Source organism: Anolis carolinensis, chromosome 4, assembly GCF_035594765.1.
Source record: "Anolis carolinensis isolate JA03-04 chromosome 4, rAnoCar3.1.pri, whole genome shotgun sequence".
NCBI classification, from domain to species: Eukaryota; Metazoa; Chordata; class Lepidosauria; order Squamata; family Dactyloidae; genus Anolis; species Anolis carolinensis.
In genome coordinates this window covers 188317870-188338278 of record NC_085844.1, presented here as the reverse complement: position 1 = coordinate 188338278, position 20409 = coordinate 188317870, and the positions used below count along the sequence as shown (strand labels likewise).

General features: G+C 41.8%; 1 protein-coding gene across 1 annotated transcript in view; it reads left to right on the top strand.

The window, feature by feature from the left end:
• The window catches only part of strip1 (striatin interacting protein 1), a 29216-nt gene extending 9844 nt beyond the window's left edge, over positions 1 to 19372 (top strand). The window contains exons 8-21 of the mRNA XM_003220234.4: positions 1923 to 2050; positions 2888 to 3070; positions 3673 to 3890; positions 5278 to 5343; positions 5679 to 5742; positions 5935 to 6006; positions 6937 to 7011; positions 7288 to 7385; positions 13902 to 14028; positions 14144 to 14244; positions 14757 to 14823; positions 14996 to 15100; positions 15238 to 15442; positions 15912 to 19372. Coding sequence (XP_003220282.4) covers positions 1923 to 2050; positions 2888 to 3070; positions 3673 to 3890; positions 5278 to 5343; positions 5679 to 5742; positions 5935 to 6006; positions 6937 to 7011; positions 7288 to 7385; positions 13902 to 14028; positions 14144 to 14244; positions 14757 to 14823; positions 14996 to 15100; positions 15238 to 15442; positions 15912 to 16159 — 1757 coding nt within the window. The 3' untranslated portion in view covers positions 16160 to 19372. The remainder of the gene's footprint in view (positions 1 to 1922; positions 2051 to 2887; positions 3071 to 3672; positions 3891 to 5277; positions 5344 to 5678; positions 5743 to 5934; positions 6007 to 6936; positions 7012 to 7287; positions 7386 to 13901; positions 14029 to 14143; positions 14245 to 14756; positions 14824 to 14995; positions 15101 to 15237; positions 15443 to 15911) is intronic.
• Positions 19373 to 20409: the final 1037 nt, after the last annotated feature.

The following is a 20409-nucleotide window of genomic DNA, read 5'->3' as shown; positions in this document are numbered from 1 at the left end:
GAGATGTGGTTTTTATTAATTATTATATATTATGTTATATATTTATATTATATATTATTATTATATAACCGCTGCCTCCAAATTATAAGGATGTTTTTATTTAAACGCTGCCACCAAATGTAAAGATGTTTATAATGCGGCCACCAGATTATCAATGCTTGCCACCACTATGGCAAGATGTAGACCAGGGGTCCCCAAACTAAGGCCCGGGGGCCAGATGCGGCCCTCCAAGGTCATTTACCTGGCCCCCGCCCTCAGTTTTATAATATAATATTTTTATATCAGTTTTAATAATATAATATATTGTATATACATATAATATTGATAATAATCTTATGTTATACAATATAATACTAATAGTAATATCATACAATAATATTAATTATATGTTATATATTACATATTATATAATAGTATATATAGTTCAATATACAGTAGAGTCTCACTTATCCAAAACTCGCTAATCCAACGTTCTGGATTATCCAACGCATTTTTGTAGTCCATGTTTTCAATACATCGTGATATTTTGGTGCTAAATTCGTAAATACAGTAATTACTACATAGCATTACTGCGTAATGAACTACTTTTTCTGTCAAATTTGTTGTAGAACATGATGTTTTGGTGCATAATTTGTAAAATCTTAACCTAATTTGATGTTCAATAGGCTTTTCCTTAATGCTTCCTTATTATCCAACATATTCACTTATCCATCATTCTGCCGACCCTTTTATGTTGGATAAGTGAGACTCTACTGTAGTAATATATAATGCTAATATTATGTTATGCTAATAATATAATATATTGTATGTACATACAGCTGCTCTGAGAAGGGTGAGATATAAATGTAGTAAATAAATAATTAATTTTAGACTTAGGCTCGGCCAAAGTCTGACATGACTTGAAGTCACACAACAACAACAATCCTAATTAACTTGACTATCTCATTGGCCAGTAGCAGGCCCACACTTTCCATTGAAATCCTAATAGGTTTATGTTGATTAAAATTGTTTTCATTTTTAAATATTGTATTGTTCTTTCGTTGTTGTTTTTGCACTACAAATAAGACATGTGCAGTATGCATAGGAATTTGTTCAGGTTTTTTTTTTTTCAAATGATAATTTGGCCCTTCAACAGTCTGAAGGATTGTGGACCGGCCCTCTGCTTAAAAAGTTTGGGGACCCCTGATGTAGACACTAGCTACTCAGAGAGGAGACCTTTTAAATTTTGTTTTTCTTCCTTCTTCTTGTTTACTCTTGATGGTAATATATATGTGACAGAAGCTGAGATGTTTAAAAGAACAATAACATGTTTATTCAGGCACAAAATGTCATGGTTACAGTAACTTTCTCTTTAGAGGCACTTTGATTAACAGTTGCAAAGCTAGAATGAGGTGTTTCAAATTCCTTAAAATGTCACTTCTTTCTCTGCTGCTCTAAACTGCAGTCACCCTGTGAATTACAATCACACATTATCTGTTCCTTATCAGGAAACAGACTACCTTAAAATAAGTCACCAAACCTATTTTAAACTGACTCAAAAATAAGCATTTGAGTCTCTCTGATCCCTTCAACAAGGATCAGTCTTCACTGTACCTCATCAGGGCACAGACTAACTGCTTCTTTTTTAAACCTGCACTTCTCCATCGAAACGCTAGTTGGCTCCGCCCACTTCTCCATGGCAACCAACTCTTGAGTGCAGAGTAACTAAACATGACATCTGTAAACCAAAAATTCACACTTCATTACAGTCGTAAATATGAGGTTAGCCCCTATCTGAGGTAAAAATTGTAAAGGTGTGGGAGAAGAGAAAGTCATAGTTGTACACAGCATAATGGCAGATAGTTTGAAAACAAGTGAATTCACTACTGCAGGGAATATATCTCTGCATATAACATGGCTGTTACCAATAAATTGCCTTTCAGGGGCACCTCTGTATAACAGTGAACCATTTTCTGTGATGCTCTTTGGAATGGTGACGAAATTCTGCAGTGGCCATGCCCCTCACTTCCCTATGAAGAAGGTGTTGCTTCTCCTGTGGAAAACTGTTCTGGTAAGAGGCTATTATACATGAATAAGTATATACCAATAAAAATTAAGAATGCCTGCTTTGTAATTTGTTGGGCTTATTCTGGTCAGTGTATTTTTTTAATGTATTTCTGCATGAAGTTTCCAAAACATGATTTTCCGACAGTGCTGTAAAAAATGGATGCTATGAGGTTACTAATTGGCCATTTTAAGATAATGACTATGGTATATCAACTTAATTAAACATCAGAGATCATGTAGCCAAAAGACTCCAAAAGTATCTCCAGTTCTTTGAATGATTCCCTTTTTGTTCAGCACAATGTGGCGTACTTGCCTTTTTGCCAAACATCCCAACCATATAAGTTGCTTTGACATTTCTCTAGTGGTTTGGTAATGAAATCAAGAGTACAGTATCATAAATCAGCTCACTGCACACCTTGAGAGAAAATGTCACTTAGTTCAAGCTAATCTTATCACTTCCTAGATATGAAATTAGCTGAAAGCCTCATGTAAACATCTCTGAGCATGTTTTAAAAGCAGGGCATGTTAAGAGAATTTCACTACTACAAATACGATCTTCTAAGTTTCATAAGTATACTTCATTATTTTTAAAATGTTAATCATGAAAACGGGGCATAATAGCAACACTGAACCATTCTTAAAATGTGAGAATTCTTTGCTTGCACTGTGCCATCCTACATTCAGAAATGATTCTCTTAGGAATCTTGGGTATATTTGTGACAGCAGCTAATTTTCCATTCCTGATACTGTACTTTAAAAAATCAGTAGCCAATCAATTTTTCACTTTGAATTATCAAAGGGTTAATGTAAGGGACTAATCTGGCTTTCTCTTCTTGTGTAGTGTACTCTTGGAGGATTTGAGGAACTTCAAGATATGAAGGCAGAGAAACGGGAGATGCTAGGTCTCCCTCCACTTCCTGAGGACAGCATAAAAGTAATTCGCAACATGCGAGCTGCCTCTCCTCCAGCCTCTGCTTCTGATCTGATAGAACAGCAGCAGAAACGGGGGCGGAGAGAACACAAGGTGAGTTTGAGAACAAAGGAAGGTCTTGGAGAAAAAAATCCGTTCTTGAAAGGGGACCAAAAACGGCTAGGCAAGTTCTAACCCAAAGATTGCTTACATCTCTGTTATTTGTGTATCCTGATGCTGAGGAAATGACTCCAAAAAAACAAGCTGAACTGAAGGTTATCCTTAAGGAATGCTGTATATGACCAACTGAAGCCTAGCTATCTAGTTTAAATTCTATCTTGTTCATTAGCTTGATGAGATTTTCCAAGATTTCCATTTTACAGTAGTGACTTAGCAACTTTGGAAACTATATTAGGATGAAGAGCTTTGAGCTTGTAACTCAAAGCTCACGTTCTGCTAGAATACTCATTTGTCAAGGTGGAAATCAGAAGTGCATTTCTTTCTTGAAATAATATTGGATCTTTGATTCACTGAGCCTGTTCTTCTAATTTCTAAGTATCCTTCACTCATATTTTGGAAGATTTGTGCTTGACAAGAAAGAATCATAGAATCATAGAATAGTAGAGTTGGAAGAGACCTCATGGGCCATCCAGTCCAACCCCTCGCTAAGAAGCAGGAAATCTCAGCTCCCTTTCACTGCTTATTTGTCCTTCCAGGCTCTTATTAAACAAGATAACCTAGATGCCTTCAATGAGAGAGATCCATACAAAGCTGATGACTCACGTGAAGAGGAAGAAGAGAATGATGATGATAATAGTCTTGAAGGGGAGACATTTCCTCTTGAAAGAGATGAAGTGATGCCCCCTCCAGTCCAACATCCTCCTACTGACAGGCTGACTTGCCCCAAAGGTTTGCCTTGGGCTCCAAAGGTTAGGTAAGCAATTAGACTGGATTGTTGTTTTAGAACAGTAGTTCTCAACTTGGGGTCCCCAGATGTATTTGGCCTTCAACTCCCAGAAATCCTAACAGCTGGTAAACCAGCTGAGATTTCTGGAAGTTGTAGACCAAAAACATCTGGGGACCCCAGGTTGAGAACCACTGTTTTAGAAGCACCTTGGAAAATACATGGCTTGGCTAGTTCTTTAATAGATATTTGCAGGAAATGGCAGTAATAAAAATGTCCTCTGGTTTTTTTATGTCGATATAGTAACTGTGAGAGTTGGGACATGATACAGAATAAATTGGGGTTTCTCCCTCTCCTTGAATGTAGCTAGAGTGCTAATCAACACAGTGTGAAGATTTGGAATTTCTGGGATGAAAAGAGTCTTGGTTAGTATTCTTCTTATTTATAAAATACAGTGCAAATAGGGTGAATGAAATACAGCAACAATAGTGAAGAGCTTCCCTAAAGCATAAATAGAGAATCTACAGACCAGATCTTTCTATGAAGCCTCCCCCTCTGGCCCATGTCCTACTTTTATTTGATTCACCCCATCAAATTACATTTTAGAAGAAACCTTCAGTTTGTCATTTGTGGGAAGTATTCCCTGGCTGTAATGTGGTGGTGATTTTGGAAGTACGGGTGGAGGTGGTAAAGATCTGTCAGGATATGTAAGTTCCACAGCATTTCTTTTAAGTGATAACAGGATGAGTGTCTCAGGCTTCACCACAGTGTCATTTTAATTGCAGTGTGGTGGCTAGTGCTGAGACTATATTATATAGGATGCAGTAGCCTTGTATTAGTTTTTAAGGGTTGGTGTGGATGCAGTGTTGTAGGACTGGAGGACTTGTGTTTATAATGCTGCTGCAACTAAAGGAAAAAATCTTCCTTTTGGAAAGAACAACTTTTTTGCATGTTCTTGTGACTGGAGAAGACCATTACAACTATCTGATGGTATTTGGCTTCTTAACTGGAGCTAATAGAGTCCCTTCTGCTCTAACAGGAATTGTATGACTGCACAGAACCCCTGACAGGATCAACCCTCCCTACATATTGTCACCTCCCCCCTCACCCATTGAACCGAAATGTATAGTTTCTTCCAATCTAATTTCTGTGGGAACAAAGCACAACTTGGATGTAAAAGGATTAATAATACGTTGCAGCTAGTCTAGGGAAAACCCTTCTGTTATCATAAACAGAGTTTTTTCCCCCCAAGAGTCTGGCTACTACTATATGAGTAGAGAGGTTGCCTCCATCCATTTCCAGCACTGTCAGACCTACTTTGCATTTGACCAGATGTGGTGCCCATGGTTCCTGACAGGTTCTCATGAGACAGAGCCCTAAAAAAGCTTTGAATGTTTTTCTTGCCTCTTTTCTGCAGGGAGAAAGACATTGAGATGTTTCTGGAATCTAGTCGGAGCAAATTCATTGGCTACACCTTGGGAAGGTGAGTTAGACAGCTGTACATGCATTTGCTTTACTTACAGTAAAATATTTTTTCTTGGTTTAACATGTGGAAGAAACTTTTAAGTTACAAGAAAAGTGACACTTTTTTTTGGGTAACCTATTCCTGTGTATGTTTACTCAGAAGACAGTCTGATTGTTCCCAGTAGGTCTTACTCCTAGTTATTTAGAGGCTTGTAGCTTGCAACTAGCAGATTGCAGTCAGAATTTTTCAGTCAGTTTGACTGGCCTTTAATTCAGTTTTATTAATACAGCTTTTTTAAATATTTTGTTACATCATTATATCACAGATTGCCTTGTTTTACTTTTTCCCTCTAGTGACACCAACACAGTAGTAGGATTGCCCAGGCCTATTCATGAGAGTATCAAAACTCTGAAGTTGGTGAGTTCTCACTTTGTGAACATTTGAATTTATTTATGTGGAGACATCTCACTCATGTGTTTTCTGTCTATTTCATTTAGTGATTTCCCAGGCTAATAAGTTTTCAGTTGGGAAATATATCGTAATATATTGAAATCTATTGTATTGGTTAATATGGTGTGGTTGACTTTTTAAAAATATCTTTCTTTTTAGCACAAATATACATCTATTGCAGAAATTCAAGTACAAATGGAAGAGGAGTATTTACGTTCCCCATTGTCAGGTGTAAGTATTAAGGGAAAAATGCACAGTGAAGAGGGAACTAGCAGAGGGACAAAAGCATCTTTATGAAGTGTCTCAATCTCTATTCTTGAATTTGGGTGGCAGTCGCTTGCACCCCTGTTGTCTGCAAACTTTACTTTTCGTATGCATGTCCTACGCGTTTCTACCATTTTCTTCGTGGTGTCTGCGAAATCGCACAGACGATATTTCCTGTGCCTGCGCAGTCAGTTTCGGAATTTTCTATAAGCCACCTTGAATCCCATTTTGTGATAGACATTCAACCAATTAATAAAAAAATAAAATGGGAAGCTCTTAGTAGAAGTTGTAGAAAGGGGATTTATTCCTCCTTCCTGTTACAGCCTCCTGTTGCTCTATTACAGGGTTTCTTAAACTTTTCCACTTGGGACCCCTTTTGGCCTAAAATATTTTACATGACCCCAGGTATGTAGGTATATAGAATAAGTATAAAAATCAACATTTGCTGATAACAAATCAGGATGCCTAATGCTTGCTAAACAGGCTGGGTCTCCTATTTATGAAGTGCAGTTGAAGCTTCTTCTGCAGAGTCCACTGTAAACACTGCACAAGAGATTTGTGAAAATAGATAAAACAGCCACTAAGTGATCTTCAGAAACCTTTTAGTGTTGACAAATTTTTCGGAACCCCAACATTGAGCTAAGGGAACCCCATTTGTAATCAGGACTCACAGTCTGTAGGGTTGTGGGAGGGACCCTACAGAAACATGGAAGAGAGGGTACAAAGAGACAGTCTTGGTACAACTCTTTCTGTGGCACGACGTGCAGCAGTTGTCTGTCTCTGCAAGATCTTCTGAGATGAAATGAGGTTTTGCCTTATGTGATCAAAATTAGTTATGTCAGCTTAGCTTGCACTTTAGACTGGAAAATTGTTATAAAAATCTACTTGTGTTACTAGGGAGAAGAAGAAGTTGAGCAAGTTCCTTCAGAAATCTTGTACCAAGGTCTACTTCCCAGCCTGCCACAGTATATGGTAAGTTGCAGTTTCTTTCACTGTATAATCACCCCGAAGGTCCATTCCCATCTCTTTTTTATTATTCCATTTTCTTGGTCATGTTGCCTCTTATCTTTCTTTCCAGCTATGGTGAAATTATCAATTTTCTTGATCATGGAGACTTTAGTTCTTTGCAAGTGTATTTTAAAAATCATCCTTTGATGTATTATTTCTGTCTAAATACCCTATTTCTTCTGCAATATTTGGGTACTTTGGCTGTCTTCTCCCCTCATTAAAGTAAACTTTGATTCACAGATTGCCTTGCTGAAAATTTTGCTGGCTGCAGCACCCACCTCCAAAGCCAAGACTGATTCCATTAACATCTTAGCAGATGTTTTGCCAGAGGAGATGCCGTGAGTTTCATTATTGCGGAATTTAATATATTTAGTTAATGAACAGAGAAAGCAATGAATAGATTTTATGTGACTGTCTCTAAGTGTTGAATAAACATTGTGTGTGTATTTTATACCCCTCCATTTCTTTATAAATAAATTTGAAGCAGGTTACAAAACAACTAAAACACACTTCAGCCATGAATACAATAACAAAAATAATCCATATGAATCGGTTAAATGAGTTTACTAGAGGAAGATTATATTATACCACATAAAAAGAATAGAATAAAAAGGACTGGCACTCTCACTGCTATCTTTTAATAAACAAGTGTTTATATTTGTTGTAGTTCTTCTAGTGGTTTGCTTTAATTTTTGGTTGAATTAAATATTTGACTTTTGTACAATGTACTTGGTTAGCAGTATTTATTTGAATGTTTGTAAGCCACCAGACTGGGAAGGGGGGTGTTATGATTGAGCCTCATGGCTCTGTTACTGACAGACGTGGGCGTAAGACTCCTCGAGAGTCAGATACTCTCGAGGAGCGAGAAAGAAAAAGACTGCGAGACATTTTTGCAGCACCATCTGACGAAGAGTCTTTTGAGGGGTTTACGGAGAGAATGGAGGAGGGGCTGGTTAGCTCGGAGGAGGATGAGATGGATTGGACTCGGGTAAGGGAGGAATTGGGTGCCACTGGTCATGATGGGATAGAAGATGAATGGGGACCTTCAGGATTAGACCCATGGCTTAGCTGGAGGGATGGGACGGGATCCACAGCTGGAGATGCTGTGGGGCGTAGTCAGAGGTGTTCCAGCTCTGATGAGGAAAGTGATGAGGAAACGCCCGGGTTAAGGAGGACAGCTGACAGTGATGAGGATTTGTAACTGGCATAAAATGGGGCTTGGGAGCAATTGCAAATTGCGTTGGGCAAGGTAATCTGGACGAACGCTTGGGATCTGTGTGGGACGCTTTCCTGAAGACTGGTGTTTTTTCCTGTGCTGAGACGAACTGGGTCTGCTCTACTGCTACAATCCTTGGCTGATCTGTTCGTGTTGGAAATCCTGTCTGCTGTGTGTGTGGGAGCAACGCAAGTTACTCTAAGCACAGTGTTGGCAGCAGAGAGGAATCTGCTGCCAATTAGTTGCATTCTTTTGTATCTTTTGTTCCTCGGCTTTTGTTTTGTTTATCCCCAGGCTGAAGCAAGCAGTTTGTTTTTACCCGGATTAAACTCCGGTTTAATCCGGTTTATCTTTTGAACGTTTTTCCTTGCCTCTTTTTACTCCTAAAGGCTAATACTGCCTGGCCCTTGTATTTTACGGGCATTTTTGAGTTCTGTAATCCAATAAACTCTGTTATCTTGAACCTTGTGGCGTTCTGTCCTTGACAGATTGCCCAACGCCATAAAAAGTTTATTGCAGCAATAAACCCATCAGGAAGACGATGGAGGAGTTAAGGGCCAAATTTGACCAATTACAAACGGCTTTTACCGTCAGCCAAGCAGCTCATGCTGTGAAAGGACATGTTTTGACTCCTGAACGCTTTGACGGAACCAGGTGCAAGTTGCCAACCTTTTTGGCACAAGTGGAGCTTTATTTTTCCCAGCTCAGTGCTCATGCTTTTCCTACAGACACTAGCAAGGTGGCATTTATTTTGAGTTTGTTGACCGGTCCCGCAGGACAATGGGCCACTAATTTAATTTTGGGAAATGACCCAGTCAAGGACAATTTGAATAATTTCAAAAAGTTATTAACTGACACTTTTGGGGATCCTCTCCGCACGGAGAATGCTGGGTGGGCTCTGTATCGGTTGAAACAGGGAAAGGGGACTGTTTTGGATTACTTAAATAAGTTTAACTTGTATCGCCACCAGCTGGATTGGGGGGAAAATGCATTCATGCTTTTATTTACTGCCGGGTTAAGTGATATGCTCCAGGATGAATTAGCACGCTTGGAGCCGGCTGAAAATTGGGACGCCTTAGTAGCTAAGGTGCTGCGTTTAGACGCAAGGTTCGAGGCTCGTAAACACTCGAAAGCAATGTGTGCGCCACCCATGCATATTACCAGGGCACCTGTGGTGATGGGGGAAGAGCCTATGGAGCTTGGGGTCTTTAAAAAGCTGTCTACAGAGGAAAAGAGCCGTAGGAGGCAGCTGGGGTTGTGTTTGTACTGTGGGAATGCGGGGCATTTTGCCAAAAACTGTAATGTGAAACCTTCTCAGCTTTCGGGAAAAGGCCAGCCCTAGTGCGACGTGAGTCCAACGCACTAGGGCTCCTCAAGCAGTCAACTGAGGGGAGGAAGCATGTTTTCGTACCCATTACATTATCTGTTGGGGGAAGGGAACTTGTTTCTACTTTGGCACTGCTGGACTCAGGGGCTACGGTCTCTTATGTAGATATTGAGTTTGCTAAGAAGCATGGCATTCCTAGAGTGCGCAAGGCATGCGACGTGTGGGTGGAAGGAGCAGATGGGAGACTGCTGGAGACTGGGGTGGTTAACCATGAAACCTCAGCAGTAATGTGGGAGGTGCAGGGAGTAACGGGAACGTTTGTGTGGGATATTACGAGCTTGCCTAGATATGATGTGATCCTGGGGATGGATTGGCTAGCTGTAGTAAACCCACAAGTAGATTGGTCGACACGTAAAGTGACCTTAAAGAGGCAGGATTGTTGCACTCTGAATGTTACTCAATCTGATATGGAGGGAGTGCCTGCTGAGTATGGGGAGTTCTCTGATGTATTTTGTAAAAGAGAAGCGGACAAATTACCACCGCACAGGCCATATGATTGCGCCATCAAGTTAGCAGAAGGTGCGAAATTGCCAGCAGGAAGGCTGTATGCCTTGACTGTACCGGAAAGGCAAGCTTTGAGGGAGTTTCTAGATGAAAATTTAGCCAAGGGGTTTATTCGCCCATCTAGCTCCCCAACTGCGGCACCAGTATTCTTTGTAGCCAAAAAGACTGGGGAACTTAGGCTGGTCTGCGACTATCGGATCCTAAACAAATACACCATTCGGGATAGGTACCCGCTACCTTTAATCTCGGAACTATTATCAAGGGTGCAAGGGGCTAAGGTTTTTACCAAGCTTGACCTGCGGGGGGCATATAACTTAATCCGTATACGGGAAGGGGATGAATGGAAGACGGCATTTAACACGTGTTTCGGATGCCACGAGTTCCGAGTCATGCCTTTCGGACTTTGCAACGCTCCTGCGGTCTTCCAGAGGTTCATGAACGATGTGTTCAGGGACCTAATTGACCAATTTTTAGTGATTTATTTGGATGATATCTTGATTTTTTCTAAGGACGAGAAAGAACATCGTCAACATGTCAAGCAGGTTCTGCACCGTCTGCGGGCTAATGGGCTTTTCGCCAAGGCTTCCAAGTGCGTTTTTCATGTGCCTGAAGTGGAGTTCCTAGGTCATGTAGTGTCAGGTAGGGAACTTAAAATGGATCCACATAAGGTCGACGCCGTTAACTCATGGCAGGAGCTAAAGACTAAGAAGGATGTACAAAGGTTCTTAGGTTTCGCTAATTACTACCGGGAGTTTATTCCGAATTTTGCAAAGCTCACGGTACCTTTGACGCAGCTCCTGCGTAAGAAACAGCCATTTGTGTGGGGGCGGGAAGCTCACGATGCGTTTCTACAACTTAAGTCTAGTTTTCAATCGGACAACATACTAACACATCCTGATGTTGACAAACCGTTCGTGGTAGAAGCGGACGCTTCTAGCTACGCGTTGGGGGCTGTATTGTCTCAGAAGGATTCCTCAGGGACCTTGCGTCCCTGTGGATTTTACTCGCGGCAACTAACACCCTTCGAGCAGAACTATACCATATGGGAGAAGGAGTTGTTGGCGATTAAGGTGGCGTTTGAGGTGTGGCGGCACTGGCTTGAAGGGGCACGGCACCAGATCGTGGTCAGATCTGATCACAAGAATTTAGAGCACTTACAAACAGCAAAGAAGTTAAACCAGCGTCAAATCCGATGGACTTTGTTTTTCTCCAGGTTTAACTTCAAGGTGCAGTTCGTGGAGGGGAAGGCAAACTTGCGGACGATGCTTTATCCCGCAAGCCGGAGTTTAAGACCAATGAGCAGGTAGTATGTCAGACCATCTTGCCTACTGCCTCTCTATGTGTTGTAGATAATGAGCTTGGGTTACATGACCAGATCCTTGAGGCTCAGAGGGATGATGTGTGGACTCAGGAGCAACTGATGCTGCTATCAGCAGGTAACCGTACAATACTGCCGCATCTACAAGATCAAGACGGAGTATTGGTACGCAGGGGGCAGGTCTACGTACCAGTGGGGGCCCTCAGGTTGGAGGTGATTAGAGCCCACCATGACGAACCCATGGCTGGGCACTTTGGCAGGTTCAAGACCGTACAGCTTATCACCAGGAGCTACTGGTGGCCAAAGATGCGGCAAGACATTCTGCGCTTTTGTGACAGCTGCGCTGTTTGCCAGCAGAGTAAGACGCCTGTTGGGCGCCCTAGAGGGTTGCTGTCGTCTCTACCTGTTTCGGAGAGGCCATGGCAAATCATTTCCATGGATTTTATTTCAGATTTGCCTAAGTCTGGGGGTTATACTTGTATTTGGGTGGTGGTGGATTTATTTAGCAAACTGGCTCATTTTATTCCTTGTTCAACCATTCCGGCGGCCCCTACGTTGGCCTTACTATTTACTAAGCACATCTATCGTTTGCACGGAGCACCTGAGGTGATTATTTCAGATAGGGCTCCGCAATTTGTGTCACGCTTTTGGAAACATTTCCATGAGTGCTTAGGGACTAAGTTAAACGTTTCTTCAGCCTTTCATCCGCAGACGGATGGACAGTCGGAACGGGTTAATGGGCTCTTAGAGCAGTATTTGCGTTGTTTTTGTTTAGATCAACCCACGGCTTGGGTGAAGTGGTTACCGGTGGCGGAATTCGCTTATAATAATGCGGTGCACACGTCTAGTCAGCATACGCCATTTGAGCTAACTTATGGTTTTCACCCACGGGGAGGTGTGGCGCCGTCGACCAATGTGGTCTCTTCGGACCCTGTGTACCGCTCTTCGGAAATGGCTGCATTGCATGATGTTGCCCGTCGCTTACTGTTGGAAGCTAAGGCAACGCAAAAGACTCAGGCTGACTGCCACAGGCAGGCAGGGGAGGAGTTGGAAGAAGGGGATTTGGTGTGGTTATCTTCCAAACATATTAAACAGGCTGGGGGAAAGTTTGCGCCGCGATATTTGGGTCCCTTTCCTATCGTTAAAAAGATTTCTTCCGTTGCGTTTCGTTTGCGTTTACCGTCTAGTTTAAAGGTCCATCCAGTCTTTCATCGTTCGCTGTTGAAACTAGATACCTCTAGTCGTCGTGGTGCTATAGCGGAGGGTATCACTGCCACTTCTCCGCCATCGGGGGAGGAGGCCTTTGTGAGAGGGGATAGTGTTATGATTGAGCCTCATGGCTCTGTTACTGACAGACGTGGGCGTAAGACTCCTCGAGAGTCAGATACTCTCGAGGAGCGAGAAAGAAAAAGACTGCGAGACATTTTTGCAGCACCATCTGACGAAGAGTCTTTTGAGGGGTTTACGGAGAGAATGGAGGAGGGGCTGGTTAGCTCGGAGGAGGATGAGATGGATTGGGCTCGGGTAAGGGAGGAATTGGGTGCCACTGGTCATGATGGGATAGAAGATGAATGGGGACCTTCAGGATTAGACCCATGGCTTAGCTGGAGGGATGGGACGGGATCCACAGCTGGAGATGCTGTGGGGCGTAGTCAGAGGTGTTCCAGCTCTGATGAGGAAAGTGATGAGGAAACGCCCGGGTTAAGGAGGACAGCTGACAGTGATGAGGATTTGTAACTGGCATAAAATGGGGCTTGGGAGCAATTGCAAATTGCGTTGGGCAAGGTAATCTGGACGAACGCTTGGGATCTGTGTGGGACGCTTTCCTGAAGACTGGTGTTTTTTCCTGTGCTGAGACGAACTGGGTCTACTCTACTGCTACAATCCTTGGCTGATCTGTTCGTGTTGGAAATCCTGTCTGCTGTGTGTGTGGGAGCAACGCAAGTTACTCTAAGCACAGTGTTGGCAGCAGAGAGGAATCTGCTGCCAATTAGTTGCATTCTTTTGTATCTTTTGTTCCTCGGCTTTTGTTTTGTTTATCCCCAGGCTGAAGCAAGCAGTTTGTTTTTACCCGGATTAAACTCCGGTTTAATCCGGTTTATCTTTTGAACGTTTTTCCTTGCCTCTTTTTACTCCTAAAGGCTAATACTGCCTGGCCCTTGTATTTTACGGGCATTTTTGAGTTCTGTAATCCAATAAACTCTGTTATCTTGAACCTTGTGGCGTTCTGTCCTTGACAGGGGGGGATATAAACTGAAGAAGAAGTAGCAGCAGTAGTAACAGTAATAAAATGCTGGTTCAGTTAAAAATGCACTGAAGTGTCCATAGCCACCTTGAATGCTGTATTGGGAGGCAGGATATAAAATTAACTATTCAGTAAGTCTAAGGGTGAAGGCATATCAAGTTAATATTACTTTTTTGGCTTCCAGAACAACTGTGTTGCAGAGTATGAAGCTGGGAGTTGACGTCAACAGGCACAAAGAGATAATCGTAAAGGCCATTTCTGCTGTTTTGCTGCTGTTGCTCAAACACTTTAAGTTAAATCATGTCTATCAGGTATGCATGAGCTTCCATGAATTAACAGCATTGGAAGGTGTGGAGAAGGGAGAATATTGACAATAACTTTGCATTTTTGCTTCATAAACCCTCTTGTTTCTGTCCCCTGCATTAGTTTGAATACATGGCCCAACACCTGGTGTTTGCCAATTGCATTCCCCTTATATTGAAATTCTTCAATCAAAATATTATGTCATATATTACAGCCAAAAATAGGTAAGTGGGACTATCACTGCCATACTTGTGTTCTGAAATATCCAAATACATTTTTATCTTTGGGACCTTTGGGATTGTCTAGTCACTCACTGAAATTGAATGTGGAAGGTTTGCCGAGGAAACTTAATTTCTAGCAACGCCATTTCTAGTTTGATAAAAATATGTTATCTGAACAACCCATGTTGAGTCACTATTCACATGCCCTTCTAAGGCCATGTAATGCCACTAGACTTCTTTGATAGAATTTGAAATAAGGTTTTGCAAAACTTCATTAAGTAGTTCGTTGATTTATTTCTTTTGCTAGATATTGGATCTTTAGATATTGGATATTTAGAGTGGATATGGAAAGATGTGCAAATAAGTATCTCAAGCTAAAAAGCCAAGATGTGAATTGTCACAATCATTTTCTTACATGTTTGAACAAGACTCCTGTCAGCAACTCTTAAGAGATAGTATAATTGGCCAGATGGATCATCTGTTCTGAAGTTTCTGGGATATTTTATGTCTTTCAGCATCTCTGTTTTGGATTATCCATACTGTGTGGTGCATGAGCTGCCTGAGCTGACTGCAGAGAGTCTGGTGAGCTAAGCTCCCTCCATCGTTCATCCTAAAAGAGATGGACAAACAGAGGAAATAGAGATGTCTTTGTGTTGTTGAAGGCTTTCATGGCTGGGATCACAGGGTTGTTGTATGTTTTCTGGGCTGTATGGCCATGTTCTAGAATACTTTCTTTGGCTTCTTTGTCCTCTAGGAGGCTGGAGATAACAATCAGTTTTGCTGGCGGAACCTTTTTTCCTGCATTAATCTACTAAGGATATTGAATAAATTAACTAAATGGAAACACTCAAGAACTATGGTGAGTAGAAGCACCTCTGTAGGGTTAAATTTCTGTGTATCTTGTTCCTAACACTAATATGTCTTTACTGAGCATTTAAATCTTGAGCAAATTGTTGGTAATGAAGCAATTGAACTTCTATTACCTTGCCTTCTCAGATGCTAGTAGTATTCAAGTCAGCTCCCATTCTGAAACGAGCCCTTAAAGTGAAGCAGGCCATGATGCAGCTCTATGTTCTGAAGCTTCTCAAGGTGCAGACAAAGTATCTGGGGCGACAGTGGAGAAAGAGCAATATGAAAACAATGTCCGCAATCTATCAGAAGGTGCGGCATCGGCTGAATGATGACTGGGCTTATGGCAATGGTATGTTCCGAGGCTCCTCTTCTCCCCTAACCTTGATCTGTGGTTATTCGTGAATTTTCACCTGTCACAAACCACCCTGAGTCCCCTTGAGGAGATAGAGCAGGTTATAAATAAAGTATTATTATTATAAATATGACGAAAAGTCTGCATTTCCCTGTACATTTCAGTTGTATAACTTGTATTGTTAACTGAAAAGCAACTCTGGAAATATATATATTTTTCTGTAACAGTCACAATCCCATGACTTTCAGTAGTGTTGCCGTTATGGCCAGTCTTGGTATTTATTTGATATAAAATTATTCCTGATCCTCATCTAATACTGAGGATCTTTCCAACAGGAAGGAGTTTTTATCTGCTCACAACATACAGGAGGTTGCATAGGAACATGTTCCTTGTAGTATTTTTTAATACAGTGGGATGTATGGGCCTTGGCTGCGTTGGTTGATTGCTTGCTTCCTCTCTTCTGCAGACTTGGATGCTCGTCCATGGGACTTCCAGGCTGAAGAATGTGCACTGCGTGCCAGCATAGAGCGCTTCAATTCTCGACGCTATGATCGCACACATAACAACCCAGATTTTCTGCCAGTGGATAACTGTTTGCAGAGCGTTCTGGGCCAACGTGTTGAGCTACCTGAAGATTTCCAAATGAATTATGACTTGTGGCTGGAAAGGGAAGTTTTTTCTAGACCCATCTGCTGGGAGGAATTGCTGCAATGAGAGGGAAATCTTCAGAGACTCAGGGCTAGTCCATGTGCCCAGGAATGAGAGCTCTCGTGCTTCGGTCAGCCCAAACATAGAGAAGATAAACTGGTTTTCATATGGCTTGTAATCTGCCGTTCGTTTCTTATCCATGTGGCAGCATAAATTTTACTGCTTTCAGTGACTTAGTCATATGACTTTCCATGGTTCCTGGATGTCTTAGAAGGTGTTAAATCTTTGGGGGTTCTTGGGTGGTTTGGAACATGCTCAATGGATCCAAAGTTGTTCACTTGGAGATATCTGGACAATATCAGTGTCGGCACTGATGGCTATTCAGATCGCTGTTCACTGGACTTGACTAGCTTGTCTCTTTCAAACTACAATGCCATCTTTTTCTGCTCTGCTCCCATCTATGTCTCAGAGAGACAGAATGCTGCCCCTTTTCTGTTAGCTTCTAGGAAAAAGAAGCTTCATGAAGGTATTAGTAGAAGGTGGGAAATATCTTGGTATACCAATCCTCAATCTGTCACAGGAAAGAGATCTCTGAAGTCCATCTAGTGCATGTTGTGACAACATTGAGAAGGCAAAACGTTCTTTTTTTGTTTTCAGCATTACCAGAATTCCCATCAGCTAGTTGGCAATGAAAGCTTTGCAGTTGGCTTGTCCTCTCTTGGGGAAGTGATCAGGCAACTTCATCCAGAAATGTTGGCCCATTTTGTTTGCTGGTAAAGCCAAATTGTGTCTAAGAATAATTCCAGATAATAACTGGCATAATTTAGTAATATCTGTTTCTTTTCATTAAGCAATCTTTCATATTTGCATATGATAAAGCGAAGTTCTCGCTTTTATCAGCATGCTCGCGTTTCATCATTTTGCGCAAGACCATGTAAAGCAATTTTTAGTGTAAGTCCATATGGTAGGGTAGTTTCCTTATTCCACCTGCCTACAGTATTTGTTCTTTCCCAGTCAATGTAGCAAACTCAAACATCCTTATTTTTGATGTTACTGTTCTCACAAAGAAGTTCATACGTTTGGATTTTGTCTCTACTACCCCAAGCAACCCTATGAAAATCTGAAATAGCATAATCCAAGGCCAGGTTTGCCGCCTTGTTTTGCAAGAACCATGCCTCTAATGGTCTTGCAAAACTGAACTGTGAATATGGTGGAAGCGAAGCCATCTACTTGAAATAGGCAATACATTGATATGTTTGTCAAGTGGGTGATTTCTCTTCCTCAAGAGATTTGCAGTGTGTCTTGAATGTTAAAACAGAAGTGCATGAACCTTAGCATTAAATCCAGCAGTATGATGGCATTTTCCATCTGTCTGCTTTGTAATCTGGTTACATCCTTAGTCTGAAATCGTATGACAACTTACATGGAACTAAATCTTACTGAAATTATTGGGAGCTTTTGAGTAAATATTTTTAGGACTGGGTGTCCCTAAAATCCTATTGCAGAACCATTGACAAAAAGTTCTCCAGCACTTGTGCTCCGCAGGCATTACCTTGTACTCAAACACTCCTCCAAGCCTTTTCATTTGTCTTGCCCAACTTCCATGTACACATCGTCTCTCAAAAGAAGCCAGGGAATTGACAGCCTGGGGCTAGAGAGAACACATAGCAAGTTTGCCATGGGCCATCTGGGAAAAGAGCTCATACATCCACTGAGCATGCGCTTCGTCTTTTTGGGGCTGGTAGATTTTTCTAATTTCTGTTGTCTTTCTCTTCTCTCTGGAGGTGTTGGTTACAAGGAGTTAAGGCTAAGCTGTGCTCTCTAGATGAGGGGTCATATTATTTATAGCAATCTTGCAAGCATAGAATGATTTCCTTGTGTCAGTTGGTATGTGAGACGTTTCTCTGACTTTTCTTGATTTCTCAGCACACAGTCCTCATAGATGTAGTTGTTTGATGAATCTTCAAGAACAGAGATGTTTGTTACAGGTAGATGAAAAGGGACATGGTTTTTCCCATCCTGGACATAAACTAGGCCATGTGGTCTGCACAAGGTGTTGGTGCAGCCTGCTAGGTGCTGCCACCGCTTTTCCCCGCCCACCCCTGCCACTGCTTCCTGCCTGCAGCCCACGCTTGCCCTGCCTGCCATTTACTGCCAGTTGTTCCAGCTGCTGCTTGCCTCCACCCACCTACTGCTGCTGGCTTCCTGCTTGCTTGTTGACCCCGCTTGCCTCCTACCCGTTGCTGCCGCTTCTCCCTGCCCGTCGCCCCAGCTTGCTACTACCTGCTACCTGTTCCTGCCGCTCCCTCTTGCCATCACCTGCCAGTCCCCACCACTTGTCCTGCCTGATGCAGCCACTTGCTGCTGCTTGTCACCACTGCTGTTTGCCCCCACCACCTGACATAGCCCATGCCATCACAGAGCAGCAAAGGAAACCAAATAAATGATGGTCAGTAAAGTACTATTCCATGGACCACACACCAGCCATGGACTACCTCTGTTTTCTTTTCAGAGATGTCAGTTTTTATTTCCTTGGTTAGGGCCACAAGAGGAACTGCTGGAGGGACCTGAAGTTTTTGTTCTTCCTCTGCATTCTTTTTTATTCAATGTGTTGTCGAAGGCTTTCATGGCTGGAATCGCAGGGTTGTGTGCTTTCTGAGCTCTATGGCCATGTTTCTGAAGTATTCTGTCCTGACGTTTTGCCCACAACCTCTCAGGATGCCTGCCATAGATGTGGGCGAACGTCAGGAGACAATACTTATGGAACATGGCCATACACACAATCCTTTTTTGTTTTGTCTTTTGTATTTTTGTGTTTTTTGTTTTGTTTTTTTGCACTTACCGTTTTCTTCAGAGGTTCCTTGTGAAAGGTTTTCATTCTTTCTATAAGTTCAGAATTCCCTTTTGGCAATACTTGAATTGAGCTGGCTGCTCTCTCCCTTACAGCGGCAACCGAACCTTCCATTTCAGTCACTGATTCTCAATTGCAGAGAATCTCTTCAGCAAAGACCAGTAAAAACAGAGGCATACCTTCTCTAACCTAGAATTAGGATCAAGTTTAGTAGAACAAGTACAGTTAGTCTGATCGGGCAGCCTAATCCCCAGATTTTTATCCATCCATAAGTGGGAATTCAAGCTTTTAAAAAGGTGTACATACCGAGAGAGCGAGACTCCTTCTATTTCTTCATTGTGAACAATGTGACGGTGGCATGATCATGTAAAAGAAGCAAGCAGTCATGTAAAACAGTGAACAAACATTAAAAATAGCAAAATGCCTGACATTTGATATTGTGTGTTTTATATGAATCCTGAAATTTTTGAGCATTTAGTGGAAAGAAATCCAGGCTCTATTTACCTGATGAAAATTGGGACCTTTGACAGGAAGATGAATGGTCTATTTCTACTAAGAATGGAAACAGGTTTACTGGGGTGTCACAGATTTTGTTTCCTGGAAGTGAGTTGGAGAGTCAAGATTAATAGGAAGAATAAGACAAACTTTAAGGCAGGGAGATATTTTCTTGATGTGAGCAGTAGCTGACTTTCCTGAGAATTATTGTCCACAAATGGTTCTTTGTTTTGGATTGTTCATGCTTTTTCTCTAGCATAGAGAAGAAGGGCTTTACATGCACTATATTAGGGTTAAAATAAGACTGTATGTCTCAAGCACATTTTACCATATTTGTAACAGCCTAAGTTTTCATTCAGACCATTGTTCTTGTTGAACTGTGTGGATGTCCCTAAAATCCTATTACAGAACCATTGACAAAAAGTTCTCCAACACTTGTGCTCTGCAGGCATTACCTTGTACCCAAACACTCCTCCAAGCCTTTTCATTTGTCTTGCCCACCTCCCATGTACACATAGTCTCTCAAAAGAAGGCAGGGAATTGACAACCTGGGGCTGGAGAGAGCACATAACAAGTTTGCCATGGGCCATCTGGGAAAAGAGCTCATCCATCCACTGAGCATGAGCTTTCCCATGCTTCTTCCTGACAAGACATCACCAACCTGTGGGTTGGTGTCCTCTCCTCCTTGACAGTCCCAACTGATAGATCTGTCTCCCTTTACATTTGAAGAGGAGGGCCCCAGAACTCACTACTAGAACTGATCAAGAGGGGTATGGGCAAATGTTTGCTCCCCAAGGGACCATGGAGAACTGCATTTTTCATAACATCCTTCTTCAAAATCCCTTGCATGAAGCAAAGTCTAAATTATGTTTACACAAGTGAATGAAAGAAACCACTTTCAGTCTACTGGACTCCTGATTGACTGAAAACAAGTTAGTCTGGTTTTTGCACTGAGAAATAATATGGGATT